Source organism: Amphiprion ocellaris, chromosome 11 (assembly GCF_022539595.1).
Source record: "Amphiprion ocellaris isolate individual 3 ecotype Okinawa chromosome 11, ASM2253959v1, whole genome shotgun sequence".
Taxonomy (NCBI): domain Eukaryota; kingdom Metazoa; phylum Chordata; class Actinopteri; family Pomacentridae; genus Amphiprion; species Amphiprion ocellaris.
Window position 1 is genome coordinate 20572928 of NC_072776.1, and position 25804 is coordinate 20598731.

At 38.2% G+C, this 25804-nt stretch overlaps 1 protein-coding gene across 1 annotated transcript in view; it reads right to left on the reverse strand.

The window, feature by feature from the left end:
- Positions 1 to 3093: 3093 nt before the first annotated feature.
- Positions 3094 to 25804, reverse strand: part of tfpia (tissue factor pathway inhibitor a) — a 58812-nt gene continuing 36101 nt past the window's right edge. The window contains exons 3-7 of the mRNA XM_023274527.3: positions 12615 to 12791; positions 10962 to 11039; positions 10517 to 10579; positions 6331 to 6519; positions 3094 to 6127 (exon numbers count right to left, since the gene is read on the reverse strand). Coding sequence (XP_023130295.1) covers positions 6060 to 6127; positions 6331 to 6519; positions 10517 to 10579; positions 10962 to 11039; positions 12615 to 12791 — 575 coding nt within the window. The 3' untranslated portion in view covers positions 3094 to 6059. The remainder of the gene's footprint in view (positions 6128 to 6330; positions 6520 to 10516; positions 10580 to 10961; positions 11040 to 12614; positions 12792 to 25804) is intronic.

Consider the following 25804-nt stretch of genomic DNA (forward strand, 5'->3'; position numbering starts at 1 on the left):
TTTGACAAACGTTCAGGTTTCAAACTGAGTGTCAAAAATCTTTAATAAAATCTAGTCAAAGCATTGAATGAAGAATTATAACATTCTGCAGATTCACTTGTATATGACCTCAGTGTCCACAGTATTATATATATACACTACCGTTCAAAAGTTTGGGGTCACCCAGGCAATTTCATGTTTTCCATATAAATGCACAATTTTATTCATGTGCTAACATAATTGCACAAGGGTTTTCTAATCATCACTTAGCATTTCAACACCATTAGCTAACACAATGTAGCATTAGAACACAGGAGTGATGGTTGCTGGAAATATTCCTCTGTATCCTTATGTAGATATTCCATTAAAAATCCAGCTATAATAGTAATTTACCACATTAGCAATGTCGAGACTGTATTATTGATTCATTTATTGTTATCTTCATTGAAAAAAAAAATGCTTTTCTTACAAAAATAAGTACAATTCTTTTTTTTTTTTTAATACTTTATTCAAGGTTTTTAACTTTACAAAACATGCCACAACAGGGCAACCATTGAACATAAAAGAAAAGAGGAAGAAAAGGAAAAACAAACCAAGAGTGAAACAAAACAAAACAAAACAAAAACAAAAGGGGAGGCTGCCAGACAGTTATACAATTACATAAATATACTTACAGAGAAAACATAGTTGCAATAATTAAAGTAAAGCAAGTACCATGTGAAAAGTTTAGTCAGGCATCACACCTGACACTAGCCAAGAAGGGTCCCCAAGTTCTCTCAAAACTGTTCTGTTTGGTGGGTTTGTGCAGACGCAGTCTTTCCATTTGAATAACCGATAACATCTCGCTGAGCCAGTGAGCAAAGTTTGGTGGAGTGGTAGACTTCCAGGTGAGAAGAATAAGTTTTTTAGCCACCACCATCCCTAGGTTCAGGGCGACCTGCGTATCGTGTGGAAGATCAGAAGTTTCGGCAGAGCATCCAAGGATTGCCAGGTCATGGTTAGGCTGAACGATACTGGAGTAAGCTTTAGACAACTGTTCAAATATAGCTGACCAAAAGCTGTGCAATTTAGGGCAGAACCAGAAAAGATGCGCTAGTGAACCCTCAGCAATATGACACTTATCACATACAGGAGATACAGATGGAAAAATGCGATGTAGCCTTGTCTTTGAAAAATGTAATCTGTGCAACACCTTGTACTGAATTAACCTGTAACGTGAGTTAACAGAGCAACAATGAACCTTAGACAGTGCCTCCTCCCAAAGTTCTGCTGATATTTCAGAGTTCAAGTCTTTGGCCCCAGCTTCCCTAATAAAATCAGAGGAAACTGAATTAGTAAAAGATCCCACAAATTTTGATATTAATTGTTTGGAGTCTGGAGGGAGCAGGAGGGTCTCAAGGAAAGAATGGGTGATGGAGGCAGAGTCGGGATGTGGCCAGTTCTCCTTGACATACTGTCTGACTTGGAGGTAGCGAAAAAAGTGAGAATTTGGAAGACTGAATTTATTGCTTAGCTGAGCAAATGATGCCAACTGGCCATTAATGTACAGATCTGAAAATGTTCTAATACCCCTCCTTCTCCAGACAGCAAACACCCCATCCAACCGGGCAGGCGGGAATGAATGATTTTGACATATGAGCGCATGTACAGAGACACTGGGAACCCGACAAGCCACTCTTATTTGCTTTAGGATTCGCAAGGAGTTTTTCACGGTGAAGTTTCGTTGAATTAATTTGGCTACTGAATCGGGGTCAGAAAACAAGAGGGCAGGAAGCGAGGACATTTCAACCGCATCAGCTTCCAGCTGTAGCCACAAAGGGTTCTCCTCAGCTTTAACGCTTCCACACTTCCAGTATGTAAGAGCTCTGGAATTGGCTGCCCAATAGTAATGTTTAAACACAGGCAGCCCCAGACTGCCATTTTTTGAAGGTTTTTGAAGGTGAGCCTTGGACATCCTGTGTGAAATAAGGACAATTCTAAGTGACTTTTGAACAGTAGTGTATCATTAGGGTCATGGGGGGCTGGAGCGTAACCCAGCTGCATTAGGGTGAAGGCAGGGGACACCCTGGACAGGTTTTCTATCACAGAGCGACACAGAGAGACAATCACAAATTAACCTGTGGGAGTCGGAGAAGCCAGAGAAAACCGACACATGCACAGGGAGAACATGCAAACTCCACGTGGAAAGATCCAGTCCCAGGCCTGGATGCAAACCACGGATCTTCTAGCTGCAAGGCAGCAGTGCTCACCACCAAGGCATTGTCCAGCCCTGAACTTCAAAGTTGCTGGGCACAATTTAATTTATTATCAAACAGAGCTGACAGTGCCAGAGGAGATACAGCAGTGGTGAAATGTCACTAAGTACATTAAATCTAATAACTGTATTTAAGGATACATTAAAGGCACTTTTACTTTCTTTTCTTTTAATTCTACTTCTTACTTCTATCTAAGAACTATTGTACTTTTCATCCACTAAATTGATTGGACAGCTTTAGTTATTTCACAAATTATGATTGCTGCACACAAAACATAGGAAGAGCTTGTAAAATATACTTTGGTGCTAACTTTGGTGATCTACTGTTTATACAAGTAAAACTTAAAAGATTGATCTGTTATGAGTTGGTCACTTAAGAGAAAACTGGAAACTATTCTGATAGTTATTTGGAGCACTTGTGATGGCATTTTAAAAATATTTTCAGATTTCTTGCAAAATCAAGTCTACACGTAATAAATGGAGAAAATAGTCAGCACATTAGGCCATGATGAAAATGATCATTAGTTGCAGTTAATAGTTAATAATGAGCTCCACCTCGGCCAACTGCAAATCCTGCTTTTACATTAATGCAGGAGGAACAACAATCTCATGGCACAATATATAAGAGTATTACAGTCACATGGGGCATTTCTCTGCACTGAGTACTTTTACATTTTAATACTTTAAGCACAGATTTGTGATAATACTTAATTTCAATGAAGTAAAAATGTCCAGTGCAGGACTTTTAGTTGTAACAGAGTACTATTGCGGTGAGGTGTTAGTACTTTTACTTAAGGATGTGAAAACTTCCTCCACTACTGCCGAACAGAAATCTGCAGATAAATCCAGAGAAAAGAAAAGAAGATTGTAAAAATTTATTATATAAACTCGTACAGTCCAGTCTATTACAGTCATGGTTATAAAACAAGATAGTAAATGGAATAATGTGCAGGCAAGAGGGATCGCTGTTCACAACCTTCTGTCTTTATACAACACTGCCCCCCTGTGTTTTTCTTTACCAACAACACTAACAGGACTGCAAGATTGATTGATACTTTTAAACAGTCTTTACCCTCATCACATTGATTTACAGCTGAGAAATTGTGGTTCTCTTAATCAAAAGGTTTACATGAGAATATTCTACATATTGTTGTCATTGGTACTGCAAGGCCTGTGCGGTAGTTTAAGCTGCTAATGCTGTTGCGCACATTGATTTACAACAGTGAAGCTGTACCAAAACCATTGTAGAAAAGCATCCGTTACAGTAAATATGCAGTACAAGCAGTACAAACTTTGGTGTTTCCCTCAGAGGTTACAGTGAGAAATATGAAGGAAGGATGATTGTAACAATGTCCTGAAACTGTAAAATTAAAAAGACATAAAATATGTGTACAAAATAAACAATATGCAAAGCATCTGTGCAGACAGCTGCTATTTTAGACATCAGCAAAACAAATCTGTTTTTTGTCAGTGAGATATTGAAGCGATAATGATTCAGTCAATAAAAGCTCGTTCTGACAGAATAGCAACGATTTTTACACAAGTACTGTTATTTCAAGTCAAGTGTGCCACAACCCATGTGTTTTTAATCACAGTTTTTCTTTATAATCTGCTGTTCTGGGCTCATCAGATGCTGCCTGGTGAATAATAACACAGGCAATAAAACACCGTTGTTCCTCATCTGCTGCTTCACAAGCAGTTTAGCATTTTATCTTTTAGCATCTATACAGAGGATGCTTCAATCTACTCTGTAAGTCCTATAACCGTGTATGTTTTATCTATAGCAGCTTGCACTGTTTTAAGTGTTTCCACTTTATTCAACTGTATCGATCATGACATGCATATAGGATAAACAGCAACTCTTAATAAGTACCCTACATTTCCACAGGCACTTCTCCACTATGGAAGTGTAGATGCACTGGCAGAACAAAGGCCTGGGATCTTATGAATTCAGGACTGCCTCCAAAAGTGTGCTTTGGCTCCCTCTAAAATCCAGAATAGAAATGAATAATTCAAATCCTAGCCTCACATACAAAGCTCCGAAGGTTTGTCTTATCTTAAAGACGTCATAGTCGCACATTTCCCCAATAAAGCTCTTCCAGCTCTCCATTTTGTCTGCTCTCAGGATTAGACTCAAAACTTTCCTCTTTGGTAAAGAATATCCTTAGGGATGCTCAGGTGAACCTAAACCATCCTTTGGTTATGCTGGCTTAGACTGCTGTTTGACTTCCCATGATGCACTGAGCACCTCTCCTCTACTCTTCCTCACTCTCCATGCATTTATATGCCACAGTTGCATGTTGTTAACTTTGTGTCTACTCCCTCTTATTTGTGTTTTGTCTCTTGGCAGGTGTCTCTGGTTCTAGAGCTGCATGTTTCTCATTTATGGTTGCGAGCTTCACCAGTGGCTGAAGTGTTTATTGTTTTCTCATGCCTTGTTTGTCTGTTTGATTCTCTTTATGGTCGCTTAAAGATAATCTTTAGTTTTGTCTGGTTTTTCTCTACAGGGTGCCCCCAAAGTCTGGACACATAGGCAAAAATACATATTTTCAAGAAATTACATTTTGAACATTTTATTCAATATATAGTTTTTTGAAAATATTGATTTTAATATATATTTGATAATTAATCAGATATATTTAAAATAATAGTCCATATATAATCTCTGGAGGCCAAAAAATTATAGTTAGCCCCGACTTTAGGGACACCCTGTATAATCCAGCATTGAAAGGTTTTCCCCTTTCTGTGTCCAGAAATGACTTACTTTGAATTTTTGAATTGATGCTGCATATATTAAACTTGGAGTTCACTTATAAGGATGAGAATGTTCCACAAAGTCGACATTGTTTCAGTCTGTCATGCACCTCATGCTCCTTGAGCATCAGAACTCACCTGTCTGTGTGTGTCTCTGCTGCTCAGACTGTTGCTCACCAAAAACAACAGGACATGGACATTATTTATAACATCAATTGCCTGTCATCAGTATTTATTTTTGTTAATATCTTGCATTCTGAGCAGCACAAATTCACACAGACAGGTGAACTAGCAAAACCTCTAACCATAATTGTAGTACAACAAAATGGGAATACTTAAGTAGAAACTGAACGTCGTAGTTTGAACATGACAAACAGTTGTACAGACAGTGAATTATGCTCTGATTGACAACAGGATTATAGAGGACAGAGACACAGCAAACTCCCTGAATTGCTTGTGAGATGGCAGGTGATGCACAGTGCAGCTCAGGCTCAGCATGGTGCATTTTGACCATGAAATACTTTTACAAGCCGCAATACGAACAGGTATTGATTTCTTGTTGTGAGTCTGTCTGTGTGTGTCATCATGACAACAAGTGGCCCTGTGGACACCTGCTCTAGCAGGAACCATCACAAAGACAGTCTGGAGTAAACTGTCAGGACTTTACACTACCGGTCAAAAGTTTGGACCTTTGGACACCTTCTCATTCAAGTTTGTCAACATGGTAGCCTCATAACTGTGCAAGATACAGTCACAAAACTTCAGAGGTGTGTAGATGAGATCAGAATGAAGGCAGAGTTCGATGATGGTTGTGGTCAAGCCCAAGAGTGCTACTGAGTACAGACCCTGTGCTCCCTGGAATCATCCAATTGCAAGATGGTCTTCGTTGTTATGATTATTTTTTCTTTTTGAGTTTAACATTACACCCCTGCGAAAAACAATGACACAGCTTGTGGTGGACTTGTCTTGATATACAGTGAAAAACAAAAGATATGAGTAAAGCTAAAAATCAATTTTGTCATAAATACAGATGACTGCACAGCGCTGCAGGTTCCCAGGCAGAGCCAGGTGTTCAGACCGAGCGGTTAACAATGCTGTCCAGGTTTTTCTTCCTTATTCGGATCATCTTCCTCCCATGACCTGCAACAGAACCAACAATGATACAATCTAAATACCATAGTTTTTTGTTGAAGATTTTCTAAAGGGTAACCAAAAAAGCACTTACTCTTGGTTAACAAAAATGTGATATTTTTACTGCACATGTACTGTTTACAAATGAAAAATAGTAAGTAATGAATTTCAAATCCGTTTGTTTTAATGGTAACGGGTACTTTGGAACTGACCCCTTTTGCTTTTAATGCACTTGTGAATGCAGTGTTTCCGGGATGTGAAGTTGTTCCCGTTTCCTCCACAGCCGCTGTAGACAAACACCTGGCATCTCTTGATTTCTGAGTTGTATGCAAACCTCTTCTCTACACCGTGACATGTTCCTCTGTCCACAGGACTGAAGCACTGCTCTGAAGGACTGAGGTCTGCAAATCACAGTGGGAGGCAACAACAGTTAAAAGTTAGTGCCATTATCAGTGTTACCTCAAAAGTTAATCAGAACCCCATATTCTCTGTATTTTCTTTTACATGATATGTCATTCTGTGTCAAACTCTGACTGCAGGACCGGGTAGTACACTTTCCAGCAACCATCATTCCTGTGTTCTAATGCTACATTGTGTTAGCTAATGGTGTTGAAAGGCTAACTGATGATTAGAAAACCCTTGTGCAATTATGTTAGCACATGAATAAAAGTGTGAGTTTTCATGGAAAACATGAAATTGCCTGGGTGACCCCACACTTTTGAATGGTAGTGTAGGTGGAGGATATTATGGTCCTAAAGCAGCTGCATGATGCCAGCTTGTTTTTCATAAGCATTGTCTCAATTTTAAACCCCACATGGGTTCATCAACTCATGTGTCAACCTTCAGCCTGCCTGGAATAGATTTTCTCGAGTGTCTGCGGCCCTCAGACTTAAATTGACACATTCAAGTGAGAGGTTTTATCATGGCTTCCCACTGGGGCTGTGCAAGCTGTCCTCTTTGATTCATTCTGGATGAGAAGCAGAGCTGCTTTCCAACTGTAGTGGGGTTTGGTAATAACCAAGAGTGGTCTTTTCCCACAGCGGATGGACGCTGGTGAACAAGACAACTTAAAAGGTCCAACATTTACACTATTTCAGTAGAATCTATTCTGTTGTGATCAGCTGGTTAATTATAGCACAGAACAACAAAGAAATTGATTAATATTGTGGCTGCACAGTAGTTCGGTGGTTAGCACCGTCGCCTTGCGTTTAGAAGATCCCTGGTTCGCGTCCCGGCCTGGGATCTTTCTGTGTTCAGTTTGCATGTTCTCCCTGTGCATGCATGGGATTTCTTAGGGTACTTCAGCTTCCTCCCACAGTCCAATAACATGCTGTGGTTAAATGATAACTCCAAATTGTCCGTAGGTGTGAATGCGAGTGTGATTGTATATGTAGCCCTGTGATAGACTGGGTGTCTCCTGCCTTCACCCTAAGTCAGCTGGGACAGACTCCAGCCCCCCGACGGCCCTAATGAGGATTAAGTGTGTATAGATGATGGATGATTAATATTATAACTGTGGCAAAAATATCACTACATACTCGCACCATCAATACATTGCTAATGTCGCCAATAGTTGCAAAGCATTGGGCGTAATTACTGTACAGATGTGATACTAGAATGAATCTCACTGAACTGCTTTGCTTTTCAGTCCAAGGATTACTAAATTACCACCATGACAAGCTGGAGGAGGAAATTAACATTCCCATTATGCTTTACCAAACATTTGTATAGTACCTCAAATATAAATTAAAATAAATAAATAAATTTGAGATACTTTATAGAAATAGTATTGAACTGTTTGCACTACAGAATTGTTTAATAAAATGTTTTTAAAGATGGAGAACAATAATCATAGTGTTGTATTTTGTAAACTATAGCCTGTATCATATAGTTTGTGCTTTCTATTTCACTCCCAAGCTAATTATCACCTCATCAGATACATAACTGCATAATTACACTTAGATTAACAGTTGCAGCAGCAGTTTGGCTCACCGCCTGAAAGATAATGTCCTCACAGGTATTTAAGACACAACTGATGCAGAGCTGCTTCAGTTCAGGGTCTATGTTCCTCTATTTAAACACAAGGCTCTACATTACAGCGTATCCTACCAATACTAAAAGTGTGCAACATCATACGGCCACAAGATGTCAGTGTTTAGTTTCAACATACCAACATCTGCTTGGCAGACGGACATCAAGATGCATGCCAAACTCTCTAATGCTCGTTTCCCAGCTTTTGTGACTTTGACACCCTACTACTCCAGTCCTGCTCTGCACGGAGTTCTGAGCATTAATTACTGACATCAATTATTAAAAGTGTTTTCCTCTAATTTGTCTAATTTAAAATCTCCGTAATTCATTGTCATTCCAAGGAGTTCTAATTAAATGCCATTGCTTTTTCTTTGAGAGGTACTTTGTTGTGGGCTTGAGAGCTCATTGAAAAATTACACTCAATCTGAATCTTTCCCCCTCGATATTTTCTGACAAGAGTGAAATTGAATTCTTAGAAGTATAACTCTGAATGAGCTGAGGGCGAGGGGCCAGGGTGTCCCTGTGTTCTCCAGCAGCGGCATAAACCAGCCTTGGGGACACAGCAGCTCTGATATACGCTCCCACTGCTAATACATGGAAAATTAACAAGGAAGAATATGTGACCAATGGGATGTGGAAAGCAGACACTGATGCACACTGTTTCTGCCCTTTGCTTCTCACAACAGAAGCAATTCTGCAAGCTGTCTACCATCTATGCATCACTGCACCTCGACATTCTTCTTCTTTTTACCAAAAAGCTTCTGGCAGCACACACTGATTTCATAAATGGCCTGGATTTGCTTACTTTGAGGTCTGAGCATATTTCAGAATTCAGCATGGACTGGTTGCTACTCTGAGGACTCGATGAGAGAATTAATTATGTCTTACGGCAGGAAATCTGTCCCACATGTCTGATAGAGCAATAAATGAGCACTGCAAGTTCTGCTTCTGGCTTTTAGAATCATTGTCTGGACTCATTCTCATGCTATTGATGACAGTATTATTGCATGTAGTGAATATTTTCCATTTGGCCAGAAAAAAATGATTCTGACAGAACCAAAAGTTGTAACCACCACAGTGAACAATGTGGTGAATATGGATATTGAGATCTATACAGTCACCACAGTTTGACGGTTAGCACTAACGACTGAAGACGTGAAACATGGTGACGACCTCCTGTTCTGTTCCTAAGTTACGGTGTTGAAAAATGGCCAGAAAACTGCTTATGCTGAACATTACGATGTCACAGTGAAGCTGGCCTCATTGCTGGATTATTTTAGCCTGTTAGACATTTCTGTAATATTCTGACATAAATTAGTTATGACAAAAAGCAGATTTTGTGAGGCCACAGTGACCTTTGACACCAAATATCTTAAGGCATTCTGAGATACTGTATGTCCAGATAGCTGGATATAATGGCTCTTGGCAGCATGGAGGGATATTCCGCCGCACAGTGGGCTACTCTTATTGATAATAAATTATCATCTGACATTAATTATGTCAGTGAATTGATCCCAAAAAGCAAACGTACATGCTGCAGAGCCCAAGGCTATAGTCATACCATTTAAACAGAATGTCCATAAATTTCTTACAGACCTATCCATAAAATTAGAAGGGTTAAAAAAAATAATTAACTTCAACATATGTATGGTAAAAGCTCGGGCAGGTGGTTTGCTCCAGCCATCAGCAGGTTCTGCAGTGTTATGAGTTTGCAAAGCCTAACTTCAGCTCATACCACTTTTGGATTTGGGATCCACAAGTATCTTCGTCTGTGGCTGATTCTCCGTCTGATGTCTGTTCCTCTGCTGCAGTTTCTATTTAAAATGTTACTTTGCATCATACACGCCGAATTCTTGCCTCGGTGTGTCATACACAGGGCTTGAAGAATACCTCCACAACAGTGTGTATAGTCTTCAGTTTTTGCTGAAGAAAAATATTAACATCTCATACATTTTACTGCCATTTATAGATCCTATAGATTTACCATGGATTTTACAGTTTGCTTGTTTTTCTATTGGCTGATACAGGTGGGCATCTAAAGGGGTTTACATGTATGTACAGCTTTTTAACTATAAGAACCAGTAGTGTCTCTCCTCAGACTCATCACAGCACTCAGTAATTTTAGTCTTTGTACTCTGTAAATTCACATAGCTCTGATAATTTTTTTTTTTTTTTTGGTCAAGTTAAAGACATTTTTCCTTTTTGTGTGGACGAATCTTGACCTGATTTTGCTAAACGTCAGGCTAATTACCATGAATAGAATCAAATTAACCTGGGTTGCCTTTCCCTTGACTTAATAATGTATGTCACAGCTAAAATTGGCTTTGCATTCTGTCTGAACACGTGGTCAGAGTCATATTTTCTTACCATCTCTGGTCTCTTGATTACTGTCATTCAGTTGCACAAGAGGTTCACTTGCAGTCAGTTCCCCTGAAAAAATAAGCACATATGTCAAGAGATCATTCAGTCAGTCTGTCAGTGCCTTTCCTACACTGAGACAGAAACACTGATGCCACTAACACGTCTGTGTATTAAACTACCAGGATGTAGCTGCATAAAGAACAGAATCTGAGGGAAAAAACTTGTTCTGGTCTCCACAAAACTTTCAAAATACATAAACAAACTTATGTAACTATTTTATGCTAAATACCATCTCTGGAGTACTTTGTACAGATGTTTGAACTAGATGTATTAAGCAGTTATTGTGCAACCACTTTAATTATGTTCACCATTTAATTACTGTTTAGCACATGAAGACAAAGAACATTACATAACGGTACACTTGTAGAGCGTGGTGTACAATCAGTCTTACCAGTTACAACGGTTGGCTGCACACCACCAGCTTTTCTAGCAGACTGTGTCTGGACCTCTGGTTTAGTCGTTGGTTTTGCTATATTGATGCACACAAAAGAGAAAAGGAACATTGGAGGAAACGTTTCCCCACCACAGAACATCAATACGAGAATATCCACTACCATTCAAAAGTTTGGGGTCACCCAGGCAATTTCATGTTTTCCATGAAAACTCACACTTTTATTTATGTGCTAAAATAATTGCATAAAGGTTTTCTAATCATCAATTAGTCTTTCAACACCATTAACTAACACAATGTAGCATTAGAACACAGGAGTGATGGTTGCTGGAAATGTTCCTCTGTACCCCTATGTAGATATTCCATTAAAAATCAGCTGTTTCCAGGTAGAATAGTCATTTACCAAGTTAATAATGTCTACACTGTGTTTCTGATTAATTTAATGTTATCTTCATTGAAAAAATGCTTCTATTTAAAAAATAAGGACATTTGTTTAGTGACCCCAAACTTTTAAACGGTAGTGTATCTGGAGCAAATTTCCTGCAATCCCACTGATCAGTCATAATTAATGTAAGTTACATGTCATTAGTGTGAGACTAAAGTGGGTGTTGGTCTGCAAACAGTCATCTATCTGAAATTACCATCCATAGAAAAACTTTTTCAATTGATTTTCTGTAAATGGGCTGCTGGTGAAATTGGTCACAGTTGAGAGACTTCCTTGTTATTTTCCTTGACAATTTCAATATCTAAATGACTTCTAAGTCATGCCTAAGTCTGGTATAATTGAGTGTGCTTTGGTCACTTTTAAACGCTTTAAAAGCTAAATCAAGGCGGAATGTGATTTCATGGTCAGCTAAAATTCATCAGAAAGTTAATTTTCTGAGGTAAATCTATTTTGATAATGTCACCTCTCTGAAATGAGTTTTCATTCGTTGTGCAGCAACTGTGATCTTCTGTGCCTCAGCCAGTTATAGACCCTAGAATATATAAATGAGGCTATGCTGCTTTCAGGTAAAGGCAGGAAATTAATTATTTTTGTTTGGCCAAATTAGAAAGCTTGCAACAACAAGGTAAAAATAGCATAGACTCCACTTACAAATCAGCAGCTTGACTTGTGAGGTGGAGGTGTAGATGTGCTGTTCTTTAGAATACTGTGTGTTTACTGGTTTTACTCATTGTGTAGGAACATAGGCGTATTTGCACATTATGTAGACCTGCTTCTGGGCACTAAAGGCACATCATCATAAAGAAAATCTATGTCCATGTGGTCTTATATGCTAGAAAACATTTCAGAAGTTAAAAAAAAACAGTATTACATTATATTATACATTAAAAATGTCTAGCCTGTATTTTTAATTAATTTAAAGTTATCTTTATTGAAAAAAAAAACTGCTTTTCTTCCAAAAATAAGGACATTCCTAAGTGACCCCAAACTTTTGAACAGAGGTGTAAGTCAATGTAATGTCCCAGTGATGTGCCCACGAGTCACACCACTGGGACATTACACACTTTTCCATAAAAGACAACATCTATTGAGCATTCACAGCTGCTGAACACATACCCCTCTGGATTTTATTGGAGGTTTTGAAAAGCTAACAGTGCTGCTGGTCTGATAGTTTGGGTGTTTGCTCATCTAAGAAGCCAAAGACCTACCTGGGTTCAGACATTTGGCCTGGCACTCAGCCATGGTCCTGAAGTTGTTGGCATTGCCAAAGCAGCCGCCATAAAAGAAATGCCTGCACTGCTGAGTCTTGCTGTCGAAGAGGTAGCGCTTCACAAGCCCTCGACAGGGACCTGGAGCCTCGGCTAGGTGGCAGGGGTTCTTGTCGTCTGGGAAAGGAAGAGAGAGAACAATTATAAAAAACTAAGAAAGTGCTTCATTGCAGCATGCAATTACTAAGTCCATTGCTAAATAAATACATCTTCTGTGTGTCATGTTTCTTTATATCTGAGTGCATGGAATCCATAACTTTGTTCCATATTCAACTTTGATCTGAAATATAAAGTTTATTACTTTTGCTACTGAGTTATTGGACCTGACGATGTATTTCATGGTGGATTGGTTTCACCAAGAGAGAAATGTTCTGACAAAGAGTCTCTACAGTCCACATGATATATTATATATTATATTATACCCTCACTTTGTTTGGATTGGATCAATATTACTTTTCACTTGCTGTCATTTCTTTATTCAGAACACAAAGCTCCAGCAACTCAGACATTGACTTCTCTTAAAAAATAAAATGAAGCCAACTTACAAGGAAAAACAACATATTTTTGATTTTCCCTCAATTGAGTTTTTAGTTTTGCTGTGACTATGTTTGTACTGACTGTGAAATTATTTTTGAAAGTTTGAAACATCTTGCAACAAAGTTAGCTATAGGATTTTGCTTATATATGTATAATGCAAGGCCTTGAACAGTAAATGGCACTTTTGAAAGAAGAGTTCGATACAGTCCAATGAATGATGCTTTGAAAAGAAAACCTGAGCGAGATAAGACCGAGGTAGAACACAATTATAAAGACATATGAAGTGAAGATAAAGCTATTAAATCTTGTGTATAGAACAGGGTGCAATAAATGAACTGCAGGCCGTGACCCACTTTGCAATCAGTGGGCGCTCGGCCTCAGCTACCACACTTCTTGTCTCCCCAGTGGTACAGTGACATTTCCACTCCAGTCAGGTTTCAGATACTATCCAGTACAAGCTGAAAAGTCAACACTTTCAGCAAGAACTTCCTTACGTTCTCCTGTCGCTGGTGAGCCACACATCCCTTCCTCTGCCAAGTCTACACTTTTTTTTTCCTGTCATACTGTATCTTTTCTAACGCTTACCTCAGCTCTCCTTCCCCTTCTCCACACTAGTTGCATATATTATCACTGTCGTGTCTTGGAGTATTGTGCCCAGGGGCTTAGAGCTCTAAGCTATAGTTTGATACTCATCTAAATTCTGCATCTGTTATTATCTACATTAGGACTATTTTTTAGTTATACTAGTTTTGTTTCATATTTTAACCTTTTCCATGGCGGCTTATTACATTGGCAATCTAATCATTAAGCTTTTGAAAGGGTTTAGGTTAGATTATTTGTATTTTAAATCTGACATCCAAGCTGAATTTACCATTTCTTAAATCTGAAATCTGTCATCATCTTCTGCTGTGTGGGGCAGCCAACACCAAAGACAGCAACGATGCTACGGAAGGTCATGCAGAACCCTGTTGTTTATTTGAATAAGCTGTCACAAAGCCGAAAACAAGCTGGCAAGAGGCTCATGCTTGATTTGAGTCTGTAACAAAATCATAGCCATGGGATGAAATGGAACTATGGCAGGTGCAACCTGACAGCTGTGACTGTACTGACCAACATTTCTCTAGTCAGAGTAGCGAGTGTGCATCAAACCATGACAATAATCTGGATCGTATAGTCTATCACACAGGCAATTCATTATTCATTGTTTACTAACACCCTATACTATTAGATCCCCTAAATGTTTGTAGTATATAGTAGTGTACAGATAGAAAAGTATCTCCATCTTCATTTCTAAAATGGTGCATTTTACTCTATTAATATTCCAAAGATTGTTGGGGCAGAGAAATAAACTAGTTAACATCCTAAAGCTCACTCACCCACCAGAGGATTGGTAAGTACAAACACGCGCTGTGATCAAACCTACAAAATACTATTTTACATTCTAGTGGAGATCTCACTGTTTCCAAAAAAAATATTAAGCAGAAGGCTGAATTTTGGGGAAATGTGTCTGAAATGATGCACAAAACAGTAAAATGGTTTAATTTCATGGACTGGTGCACCTGGTGTACCTTGGATTGAACAGTTTTCACTCAGTGTAAACATGTAGCTTTGATAAAGAAGGAACACTGTAATGATACACTACCGTTCAAAAGTTTGGGGTCACTTACAAATGTCCTTATTTTTGAAAGAAAAGCAGTTTTATTTCAAGATAAGATTAAATTAATCAGAAATATAGTCTAGACACTGTTAATGTGGTAAATGATTATTCTAGCTGAAAACGACTAATTTTTAATAGAATATCTCCATAGGAGTACAGAGGAACATTTCCAGCAACCATCACTCCTGTGTTCTAACGTTACATTGTGTTAGCTAATCGTGTTGAAAGGCTAATTAATGATTACAAAAACCCTTGTGCATTTATGTTGGCAAATGAATAAAATTGTGAGTTTTCATGGAAAACATGAAATTGCCTAAGTGACCCCAAACTTTTGAACAGTAGCGTATGTGATGTTGTGGAGTTGAGTGGAATACAATAATATTAACAGCAATAAAGCTACTTTAATGAAGTTAAAATATACTATATTGTTATATACTTAATCTAGTCACAATCCATCCATTCATCCATCCATTATCTATATACCACTTAATCTTCATTAGGGTCACGGGGGGCTGGAGTCTAAACCAGCTGACTTAGTTTGAAGACAGGGGACACCCTGGACAGGTCACCAGTCTATCACAGGGCTACATATACAGACAAACAGTCACACTCACACTCACACCTATGGACAATTTAGAATTACCAGTTAACCTCAGCATGTTTTTGGACTGTGGGAGGAAGCTGAAGTACCTGGAGAAAACTCATGCATGCACAGGGAGAACATGTGAACTCCATGCAGAAAGATGCCAGGAAGGCCGGGATCTTCTAGCTGTGAGACGACAGTGCAACCACCAAGCCACTGTATGGCCATAGTCACAATCCATTAGCTTTAAAACAACTTCAGATGACTGCCAGACTGCAGATGCTAATAATCTGCCATGTACTACAAAGCAGTCATCTATTAATATAATATCTGTCAGCTACGCAATTATACATGTTATGGATTTCTTGTTGGTGAAAACTTGTGTTTTAGGGTAACTTCTAAGCCAAGAAGTTTTTTTCCTTTTTTTAAAAAAAAAAATAAATAAACCAAACAGGCAAATATAATATATATGTATGACCTCAACTTTGTATGTATTAATGCTTTTATATGCTTTGCAGTTAAATCAAAAATCTAGCAAATACAGTATAATATAATGGAGAGACAAAAACTAATGTTTTCAATGGTGAAGTTTGGAAAAGTTGATTTGTTTACAATTTTTTTTTACAAATTTCTGGCCCCAATTTGAGTCATACCATGCTAGTAAAATAAATAAATAAATAAATAACGCGGTTTTTCATTTTGTTGGTCAACTTGCAGGCTAGCATAACAAAGCAACACAACCCTGTCAGCACAGAGGTTAGATTTTGTTCAGAGGCAGCTTCATTTGTTTATTTTTTTTAGACACTGAGCTGAGATGAATGCACATAAATTAGCCGAATAACAAAAATGCTTTGTTTTTCAATTCTTTGGATATTTAGGCCACAGGCTAAAAGCTCCAGATTGCCCTTTCAATTTTCCGATACTGTGTGGGAGATTACTCTCAGTCTGTTAATAAGCACAGAGAGGGTTGACAGTTTCAAAGGTAGGGACTCACATGCACAAACATGCTCACCCTGCCAGGACAGCTGCCAAAACACAGAACAGAGAAGCTCCGACCACATCACACATAAACGAATAGACTGTGACTTCAGTCTGTGTCAATGATGCCATGCTCAGTATATTCACGGTCAAAATCCTGCACCTTTTACTACATTTTTTTGCTTCAGTTTAATTGTGTTAAAAAGTAAATAAAGGCACACATGAACCAACAATTTAGTGCTCAACATTTTGGGAGATGCATTTATTTGCTTGCAAAGAGTCAAATGAGAAGATTGAGGCATCATGAGTTTGTATCAAGACTGCGACATTTAGCCGAGCAGAAACTGTGATTTACCGGCTAACAAGGCAATAAAAGACAAAATTTATCACACTTGTTAGAAGGTAAATTAGAATTCTGTTGAGACTCCTGACTTAAATAAACACTGCTACCTGTCCAAACTCACTGAGGCCCAACATCTCAGGACTTCTAATGTGGCTGCCAGGGGATATCTTGCAGCTCTGTGCTCTCTGTTCGGTTTATCTCTTAAGTCTTTGAATATCCACACTCTACTGGAGGGTGACCATGATTAAAAAGCTATCATTGTAACATCTAAATACATTTTATGAGGTGACTTTGGCTTAAAAGCATGGGCAAAGAGATGTGTCAAAAGGGTAAGGTAGCACCCTCTCTCGAGCAACACAATGATGAATAATTCACAAACACAATTCTCTATTAAAGTTGTGAAGGTGGAAGAGTTGATTTGTGTTTTGAGAATTATCGGTCAGCTTCTTTCAAACGCTGGGTGTGAATCATAGAGCCGATCGTTCCGGAGAGTTTTGGCTGCTCTCCAACAAAAACCTCAATATTTCATCAAAGCAAATTTCAACATTCGCGACAGGCTTGAATGATTTGAAGAGCTCGCATGGATTGTGTGTGGAAAAAACACATATTTTAATGTTTGTTTTCACATTTTTTTTGGTCCTTTCTAATCTGCCAAAGAGGAGAAGAATGAGATTTAAAGATAATCCACACTTAATTTATTTTCAACGATCATTCCATCGCACCCTTATCTCCTCACTTGCTCAGTTGCTCCCACTATTTGTTTCTCCCTTCCCTTTTCTTCAATATATATCAACATATTTTGAAAGGTTTTCGTTGTTCTGCCTCTAAAAGTGCTGTCACAGTCTTGGCATGGCCTCCCGTGAAAAGAAAACTAATCTCTAATGGTATAAAATTTAAAGCAAAATAAGTCAACTTGGGGGCGTAAAAATAGCAGTGGCCACTGGATGGAGACAGATGTACTTCAATGCACACAGAGAGGCTGTGACCTCATCAGCAACAGTTTCTCTCTCAAAAAATATGGTTTATTTCTCATTATTTTGTTATGATGTTATTCTTGTGTCTTGAAAAAGTGATATATAAATCTAGCTCGTGGAATAGATGCACCAATGTCACAAAGTGTTAAAGGTCAGTGTTTGCAGGCAGAGCTCTGAGAGAGGAAATATGGGTGTTATCTCAGCAGAAAAATTGAATGTCAGAAACTGTCTCAGTAAATTGGTAGGACTGAATTACTTTCTGAGATTATGGCACCAGCAAGATATCTGCCAATGATTTTATACATGTAAAATGTAAATAAATAAATACTGAAAAGGCTCAAAACAAATCTTGTTTTGCCCTTTTAACTTCTCCCATCTCCAGATTTTTAATTTATTGGTACAAAAAACACAAAACAAACAAACTTCACTCTTCATAATTAAAAAGCTTTCTGAGTAAAAAATAACCTACATGATGAGACATCAAAATAGTTCCCGCTCTCAAATGACCAGATGCTACGGAAACTATATAAACAAAATTCATCATCATCTGTAACATTATGTATATCTTCATTTGCAGGCCTGTTGGTGCAATACCATTAAAATCACTATGAAAGGAAAAACCGCTCTGAGCAAAACCGGTAAGCCAGCTAACCCCCATCGTATTACTGTGACAATAAGCCAAACAGATGCACTGCCAACATCATTAAGTCTTGGTTTAACTGCTGCAGCAGTGAGGCAACTCTTGTTTTTATCAACATACTGCAAAAGAAACACATTATCAATTACCTTGGTGCCAATACGTTTTGGGAAAAACAAGCAAAAAAAAGATTTTCATCATTTTAGACTGTAGAACAGTGGCATCAAACTCCGAATAGAATTCCTTTATTGTCATTGTACCAGTACAACGAAATTAAAAAAAAAAAACATTTTAGATCAGGGGACACTTATACTTCTATCTCAAATCATAACATAAAACCTATAAATAACTTTTGTTTTACTCCAAAAAAAAGTACATTCTGAAAATGTTCACATTTAAGGAAATATGTTTTCAAAAAATATTATGAACAACCTGAAATTACTGAAACCTGATTTTTTTTAAAGAAAAATAAGTTCAGTTTCAACAATATTATGCCTAAGTGTATCATTTAGACATTACAACTTACAGATCACAGAGTATCTAGAACTCAACAATATAGTATTTTACTTTACGATCAAAACAACTTGTCAAGGTTTACAAAACATTTAAAATTTACAATTTTACAATTTGCAGTTAACGTCTTCTCTGTAATTTTTACACTTTGCAAGTCATCCCGTGGGCCAGACAGGACCCTCTGGTCGGCTAATTTTGGCCCATGGACCATTTGTTTGACACCTGTGCTGTAGAACATTCTTAAAGAGAAATCATTTAAGGAATACTAGAGAACTGAGAACTTAATTACAGGAACATCCAAAAGAGTGAATGGCACTACTATAGAGAAAACTATTTCAGTAAAACAATATAGTTATATATACATTACCGTTCAAGAGTTCGGGGTCACTTTGAAATATCCTTATTTTTGAAAGAGAAGCAGTTTTTTTCAATGAAGATAACATTAAATGAATCAGAAACACAGTCTAGACATTATTAATGTGGTAAATGACTATTCTAGCTGGAAACGGATGATTTTTAATGGAATATCTCCATAGGGGTACAGAGGAACATTTCCAGCAACCATCACTCCTGTGTTCTAATGCTACATTGTGTTAGCTAATGGTGTTGAAAGGCTAACTGATGATTAGAAAACCCTTGTGCAGTTATGTTAGCACATGAATGAAAGTGTGAGTTTTCATGGAAAACATGAAATTGTGTGGGTGGCCCCAAACTTTTGAACGGTAGTGTATATAAGCATGCTTTTTCAGGAGTCAGGGTTGCACTTTTCAGCCATCTCTAGTGACACCATATTGTTTGTGCTGTTAGCTTTGTTGCCCCTCTTTCCATTACTTACTCTAAAAAAAAGTCTGTGCTAACAGACTGAGTATAAGCCCTGAGCTAAGGACAAAGAAGTGCAACGGCCACAGAGCAACACTTTGTTTGTGTCTCTGACGTCTTCAAGCGGAACCATAAAAGAAAGAGCAGGCCAAAGTAAGAGTTTTGGAGACGGTGGTTATGACTGATAGAGTTTTCAGTGAACCACTGGGGCTAAAGAGCAAAAGCCAGACTGCTTGGCTGACAAGATAAAAGAGAAAAAAGCATCCTCACGTTGGTTGGTGACCTTTACAAAAACATTCTTGTTAAGCTGTCTGTAGCTGTGACATCACGAGTAAAAAACATTAGAAGGGATGGTGGGAATAAATCAAATGTGTCGGCTCACAGTTTCTGTAGTGTTTGTGAGAATCAAAATGTCACCGATTTTATGACAATGGCAATGGATGAGTAAAATTACATGAAGTGCACCAGAAGACATTATCCCTGAGATCAGCTTTCTGTAAGTTAGGGGTGCAATGACATTTTCAAATGTCTGACTTCATCTTGAGAAAGTCTACCTCCTTGTTAGTGTGACTATATTTGGTCACAGAGTATCGTATTCAATGTACGTATTTATACAAAGACATATTCAAAATCATACTGTAAACACAACAGTATTGCTGTAAAGCTGGGGCCAGCAGTACAATTTTGGCACCACTTTTAGTTTTTAGTATATTGTTCAGGTGATTTAAGAGGAAATGAGTCTTCTGCACATCCTCTTGGTTTGGTTTTCAGGTATTAGAAAATGTAAAGAGGACTTGACTTCTCATGGCTCTTCTCAGACCAGACCAAGTGAGACAGTATGAAAAGATGAAAAGGCAGCATTGGCAGTAGGAAGTGGTGGTTAAATAGGCTTTCACTTGGGAGAGTTGGGTTTGAATCCTGTCTGAAGTCATGAGTGAATGTTGCCTTCTACCTTGACTACTTCGACGGCGGAGGGAGAGTCTTCGGACAGATTAGGGAGACTGAAAAGCTGCAGGAGGATGGGTATATTTTCAAATCCTTTTCCACAGTTCTGCCTACTGCAGCTTTAAAGAGCATGCTTCAGTATCATGGATGATGTTGATCAGTGAAAATTAAACCCTGGTGTTAATTTAGTTTCATTTCAAATTAATTTACAAATGCATCAGACTTAATAAGCCTGACTAGATCAATGTGGCATTCATTTTACTGCAGTGGAGCTCAAGGCTGCTTAATTTTCTCATTAATAGCTCCAGTTGTTTGAAGCGATCACACTCGTGTCTGCTGTTTGTAAAATATAGCTGTGTAACAATTCCATGCTGAATACTAATTGTGTACACTATGTACTACATACTGTTTTGTTTTTGCAGGTCATATCCAAGAAGACAACACGTCTCTCTATAGATGACTGTTTGGAGTGTTGTTTACTTGCTAGGAGTCTTTTCTCTGCCTTTAGTGGGATCATCGCTATGCCTTTTTACCATGTTCTGCCACTGTTTGTTGATTAGCATAAAAGCATCAACACAGCAGCAGAAATGTGCGCTGTGCTGCCACATTACAAGCATGCACACAAAACAGGTGCTAATTTGTACAACGCTGCTCAGTAGCACTAAAAGTTGCAAAATAATCCATGAGTGCCTTTAATTTTGGTACGTTTAGCATGTGGCCATGCTGCATAGTAAAAATCTGTTTAGAATTATTACAGGGAATGGATCAGGGACACGGTTTATTTCTTTTCATTGTCATTTCGACTTTGAGTTTTAAACCAAAGTCACCATCCAGCACAGCAAAACTGGAGACACTCGGGAAAGTGCGATTCAATTTAGATAAAAGCAACTGCTACAAGCTGTTATCCTGCACTATAACATGTGTTTTTTTTTTTGTGTGTGTTCAACTAAGAACCAATAAAAGCAGTCCTGAATGTGGCCTTTAAATGCCAGCATACAAATATGTTTTATAGCTTGGTTTAGTGTAGTGGCATTTTCTTTATGATCAAAAAGCAGCAAGTTTCTATCTGAGTAAGGCTTTAGATCGTCTTTCTTGTGTGTCACTGTGTCATGTTCACATCTCTTTGCTTATTTACTGTCATCTTGGGGTCAGTTGAAACTAAACACTTAACACCCTCTGATTTGTTTGTGTGGAGACTGATAAAAATGTATATAAGTACAGGAAACGGCAATACCTGCAGGATGCAAATTCATCCATGACCCTCTTGTCTTGATTGTATAATACATCCCATGGTGTGCAGTTAGAAGGTGAAGGTTAGTGTTTGCTGGTGGGATAAGGCGCTGAATAACAGATATGGCATTGCAACCTCTTCTCATTCCCAGGGCATCAAATAGTGCAGGTCTGTCAAAGCCAGGTTTGTCTCAGAGATACACACTGGGTGTCCTTTGGTGTAAGTACAACCTGCCTCTATATTCAACACTGACAGTCATAGAAGTTGTTCTTCTTTTAAAAAGCAATTTAAGGAGGTTGCAGAGGTGGTGATGGTGTAAGACTTTCAGTTTTGTGTCCAATGTTGGACCACAACTTTTCCACTTAAGTTTCATTTTTACTCACTGTTTCTGAGTCAGTGTCTAGTTAAAGCACTTCAGATTTTTATTGGTGTATCGAACTACTGCAAGCATTGACAAAAAAAATCATGCTTAAGGGTACCCAGTGGAACGATCCGACAAAGCGGCCGTCCGTGATGAGTGATTGCTATGCATGCAAAGGCAGATCTTGTGCTGATCAGACCTGCTTCAGAGTAACTGTTCAGCTGCAGTAAATGGCAGGTACCATCACACACTGGACGCAGCTCCTATGCCAGAGAAAAAAGGTGTTCATTCACCCGGAGTGGTTCTGAACTGAGTCAGTGCAGAGCTTACTTTATCTTTCTGTGGATAAAGTGAACTCAAAGACGTGAAAGGTCTAATGGCTGTAGCCTCAATTGCTTGACAATGTAGTATTTCTATGATATGTTCAAACAAATAGCCTCACTTAGGAGTTTCACATTTTCTGCTGGTATTACAATGACTAGTACTACAAACAGCAATAGAAACAAAAGACAGTCCAGACTATCTTGGTCTTCCATCATCTGATATGATAATATCTGCAGGTTTTATTTATATTAGCTTTATATTTATAATAAGGAAAACATATGCTGTATTCTAAAATTCCAAAGCTTTTGCATGTATACAACCATGTCAGTGAAGCTGTCTTCTGGTAATTGTGTAGTCTGATTTATCTGCATGTTAACATTTTTTCTCGCAATGGGAAACAACAACCTCCAGGCAGAAACCTACCACACTGAAAATTTCAAGCTTTGTCGAGAATTTGGATCTTGCAGTACAGCAGCTCTGCTTGTTTCTTTCTGCTTTATTTTTCAGTGCATTATCCATTTTAATCACAGTGCTTGCCTCCTTGTCGCTATTTTGAGGGAGCATCTAAGCTGCATCTTTAGCTTAGCCCCGCCCACGATGACTGTGATTGGTTTACAGAACTACAGACAATCCAAAGTTTATCCCCCTAAAGCAGAACGATCGGGAGTTGCAGCACGACTACTATGTTCTACAAAATGAGCAGGTTAAATAAGACTAGGAATTGCATTGGGGAAAAATCTGGAAATCTCAGATCCAGAATGTCAGATACTACATGACTTGATCTGAAAAAAACATCTTAGTGTTTAATGAAAATAAATGTCATTGACCTTTAACATACAGGGGCTTACTTTGAGAAGTAGCAAACCAGGCAAATATTTAACATATCTGTGCAATGACAAGTTCATGAATAATTCAAACAAGCATAATGGGTGTAGAGAAGGACCCACGGCTCCATGCAGGTTACAGTTATGATTATATTTGATGCAAATTCAAAATTATTTTTCACACAGATATCACACACACAAGCAACTAGCATTGTTGGAAAGCTAAAGTCGTACTGTTTCATTTGGTATGTGCTACACCATTATGCAATAAACACTTTGAGAGCAAATCTATGAAGAGCAAGGGATGTGAATCTGGGCACAAAATTGAGTTCTACGGGTTAATAGATCGGTTAAGACAGAGCTAGCGAATATTTGATAGGTGCTCTCAAAATAAGCATCTGTAACTTTTATACAATATACACTATCACTCAAAAGTTTGAGAATGCCCCAATTTTTCTTTTTTTTTTCCATTTGGATTTCAATTAATTCAAGTCCAATGAATAGCTTGAAATGGTACAAAGGTAAGTGTTGAACTGCCAGAGGTTAAAAAAAACATAAGTCCGAGCTATGCCAGAATCTACCTTAGGAAAAAAGAAGATGTTAAGCTTGAAAACATGGAGTGGCCGCATAGTCTCCAGACTTAAACTATTTGCCAAAGGAGGCTATTCTGATGAGTCAAAAGTTTAGAACACATTTTGGTTTCAATTTTTTTTAACTTCATTTCCTTATTTGTTCTATGCTTTAATTTCAGAGTACAATGAGACATTAACATGCATAATTTTCAATAAAAAAAATGGAAAAATTTAGGGTCTCTAAAACTTTTGACCGGTAGTGTCAGTCTCTAAGAATTATTGCCCCATACTTAGGTTATTTAGACAGCAGTGATACTTTTGAAGAGTAATGCATTTTCTGTATCATGGATGCCCAACAAAACAAAAGCTAAGTGCAGTGTGGTGTCACACAGGGCATTCTGCTGCACTATGGAGGCTGTACTTAGCAGGTATCACTGTGCTTTTACTGCCAATCGATTACTGGAATGCTGCAAAGATCAATGCAGGTGTTCTGTTGTTTCTTTTATGAAGTCCATCTTTTAGTCTTATTCTCTCACACACACAGTCAGAGTGACATTTAGGTCATTACTCTTAGTCATCCTCAGGTGCTCTTGCATTGTAATAAAACTTCCAATTTGAATGTTGTGTGTAATCCAGGATTTACTGCTGTAATTGGCCTTTTTTCCCCTCTCTGTCACGCCACACCAGAGGGAAAAAAAACAGCTGCTACATAACATGCTTGAACTTGTGGCATTCTGCATGAAGGTGAAGAGCACTATAGCGGTGATGATGGTTGAGTGAAACTTTCCATCTGACATAAAAAAAAAAAAAAAAAACAGCTGAAAAGAGGAACATGTTTTGCCTATTTCACAATCTACTAGATTCTGACAGCTGCTGCAAAATAACTGCTGTGCGTTACGACAAAAAAATAATATTGTCACAAATCAGGAAACTACAAGCATATCATCAGCTTCACTGTAACTTAAAGATGCAAATTCCAATTATAATCTCATCTATGCAAATATCACATACAATCTTTCAGGGTGCTGCGAGAGAAAATAAACCGCATCCTTGTTCTAAATATCTGGGTGTTTTCATTGGCATTTTGAACTCAGCACTTACCTGGGAACGCTGCCATGCAGAGGCTGCTCTCCCCACCCATCCACAATCCAGAGGGATACAAATATTTTTAGCTATTTTTCTGATTTCACTCTAATTGAGCTAAAAAAAGCATCTTTTACAGCAATTTTTAGCTGAATGCACACCCATCTCAAAGTATCCAAGCAGCACAAATAGACTTACTGACTATATGCTGACACACACAAGCACATCCACACACTATGAAACACTGGCAACCATTTGCTCGTCATTTCCTTAAACCCTCTGAGCAACATTTACTGTTGTTTATGTACTTGACTCATTTGTTTCCTGGTGATAGCTTCTATCTGATCGCATACTGAGATATTCCTGTAATAACATGATTACCACCTGTTTATGGAGGGTGACTACATGGTATGGGCAGATTCCTGTTGACTTCCATTTAAGATGCACTGCAGTGCATCCTCACATTGTGGCAATCAAACTGTTCCTTAAATAAAGCGATTGAAAGTTAAATTGTCCAACAACAGCTTAACAACCGCAGCTATGTACACCAACCCTGTAAAGCCTTAGAGTCTTCTCAACATGTTGGAAAAGGTGTGGCTATAGAATAATACCTGGTATTCAAAGAGGACTGACTACAAAAAGGGTGTTTCCATTGTCAGACACACTACTGACGTTAACATATCAAATCCATCGCATTTTAAATCTAAGTGCACTGAATATTGAACTTTTAAAAAATGATATTGTAAATC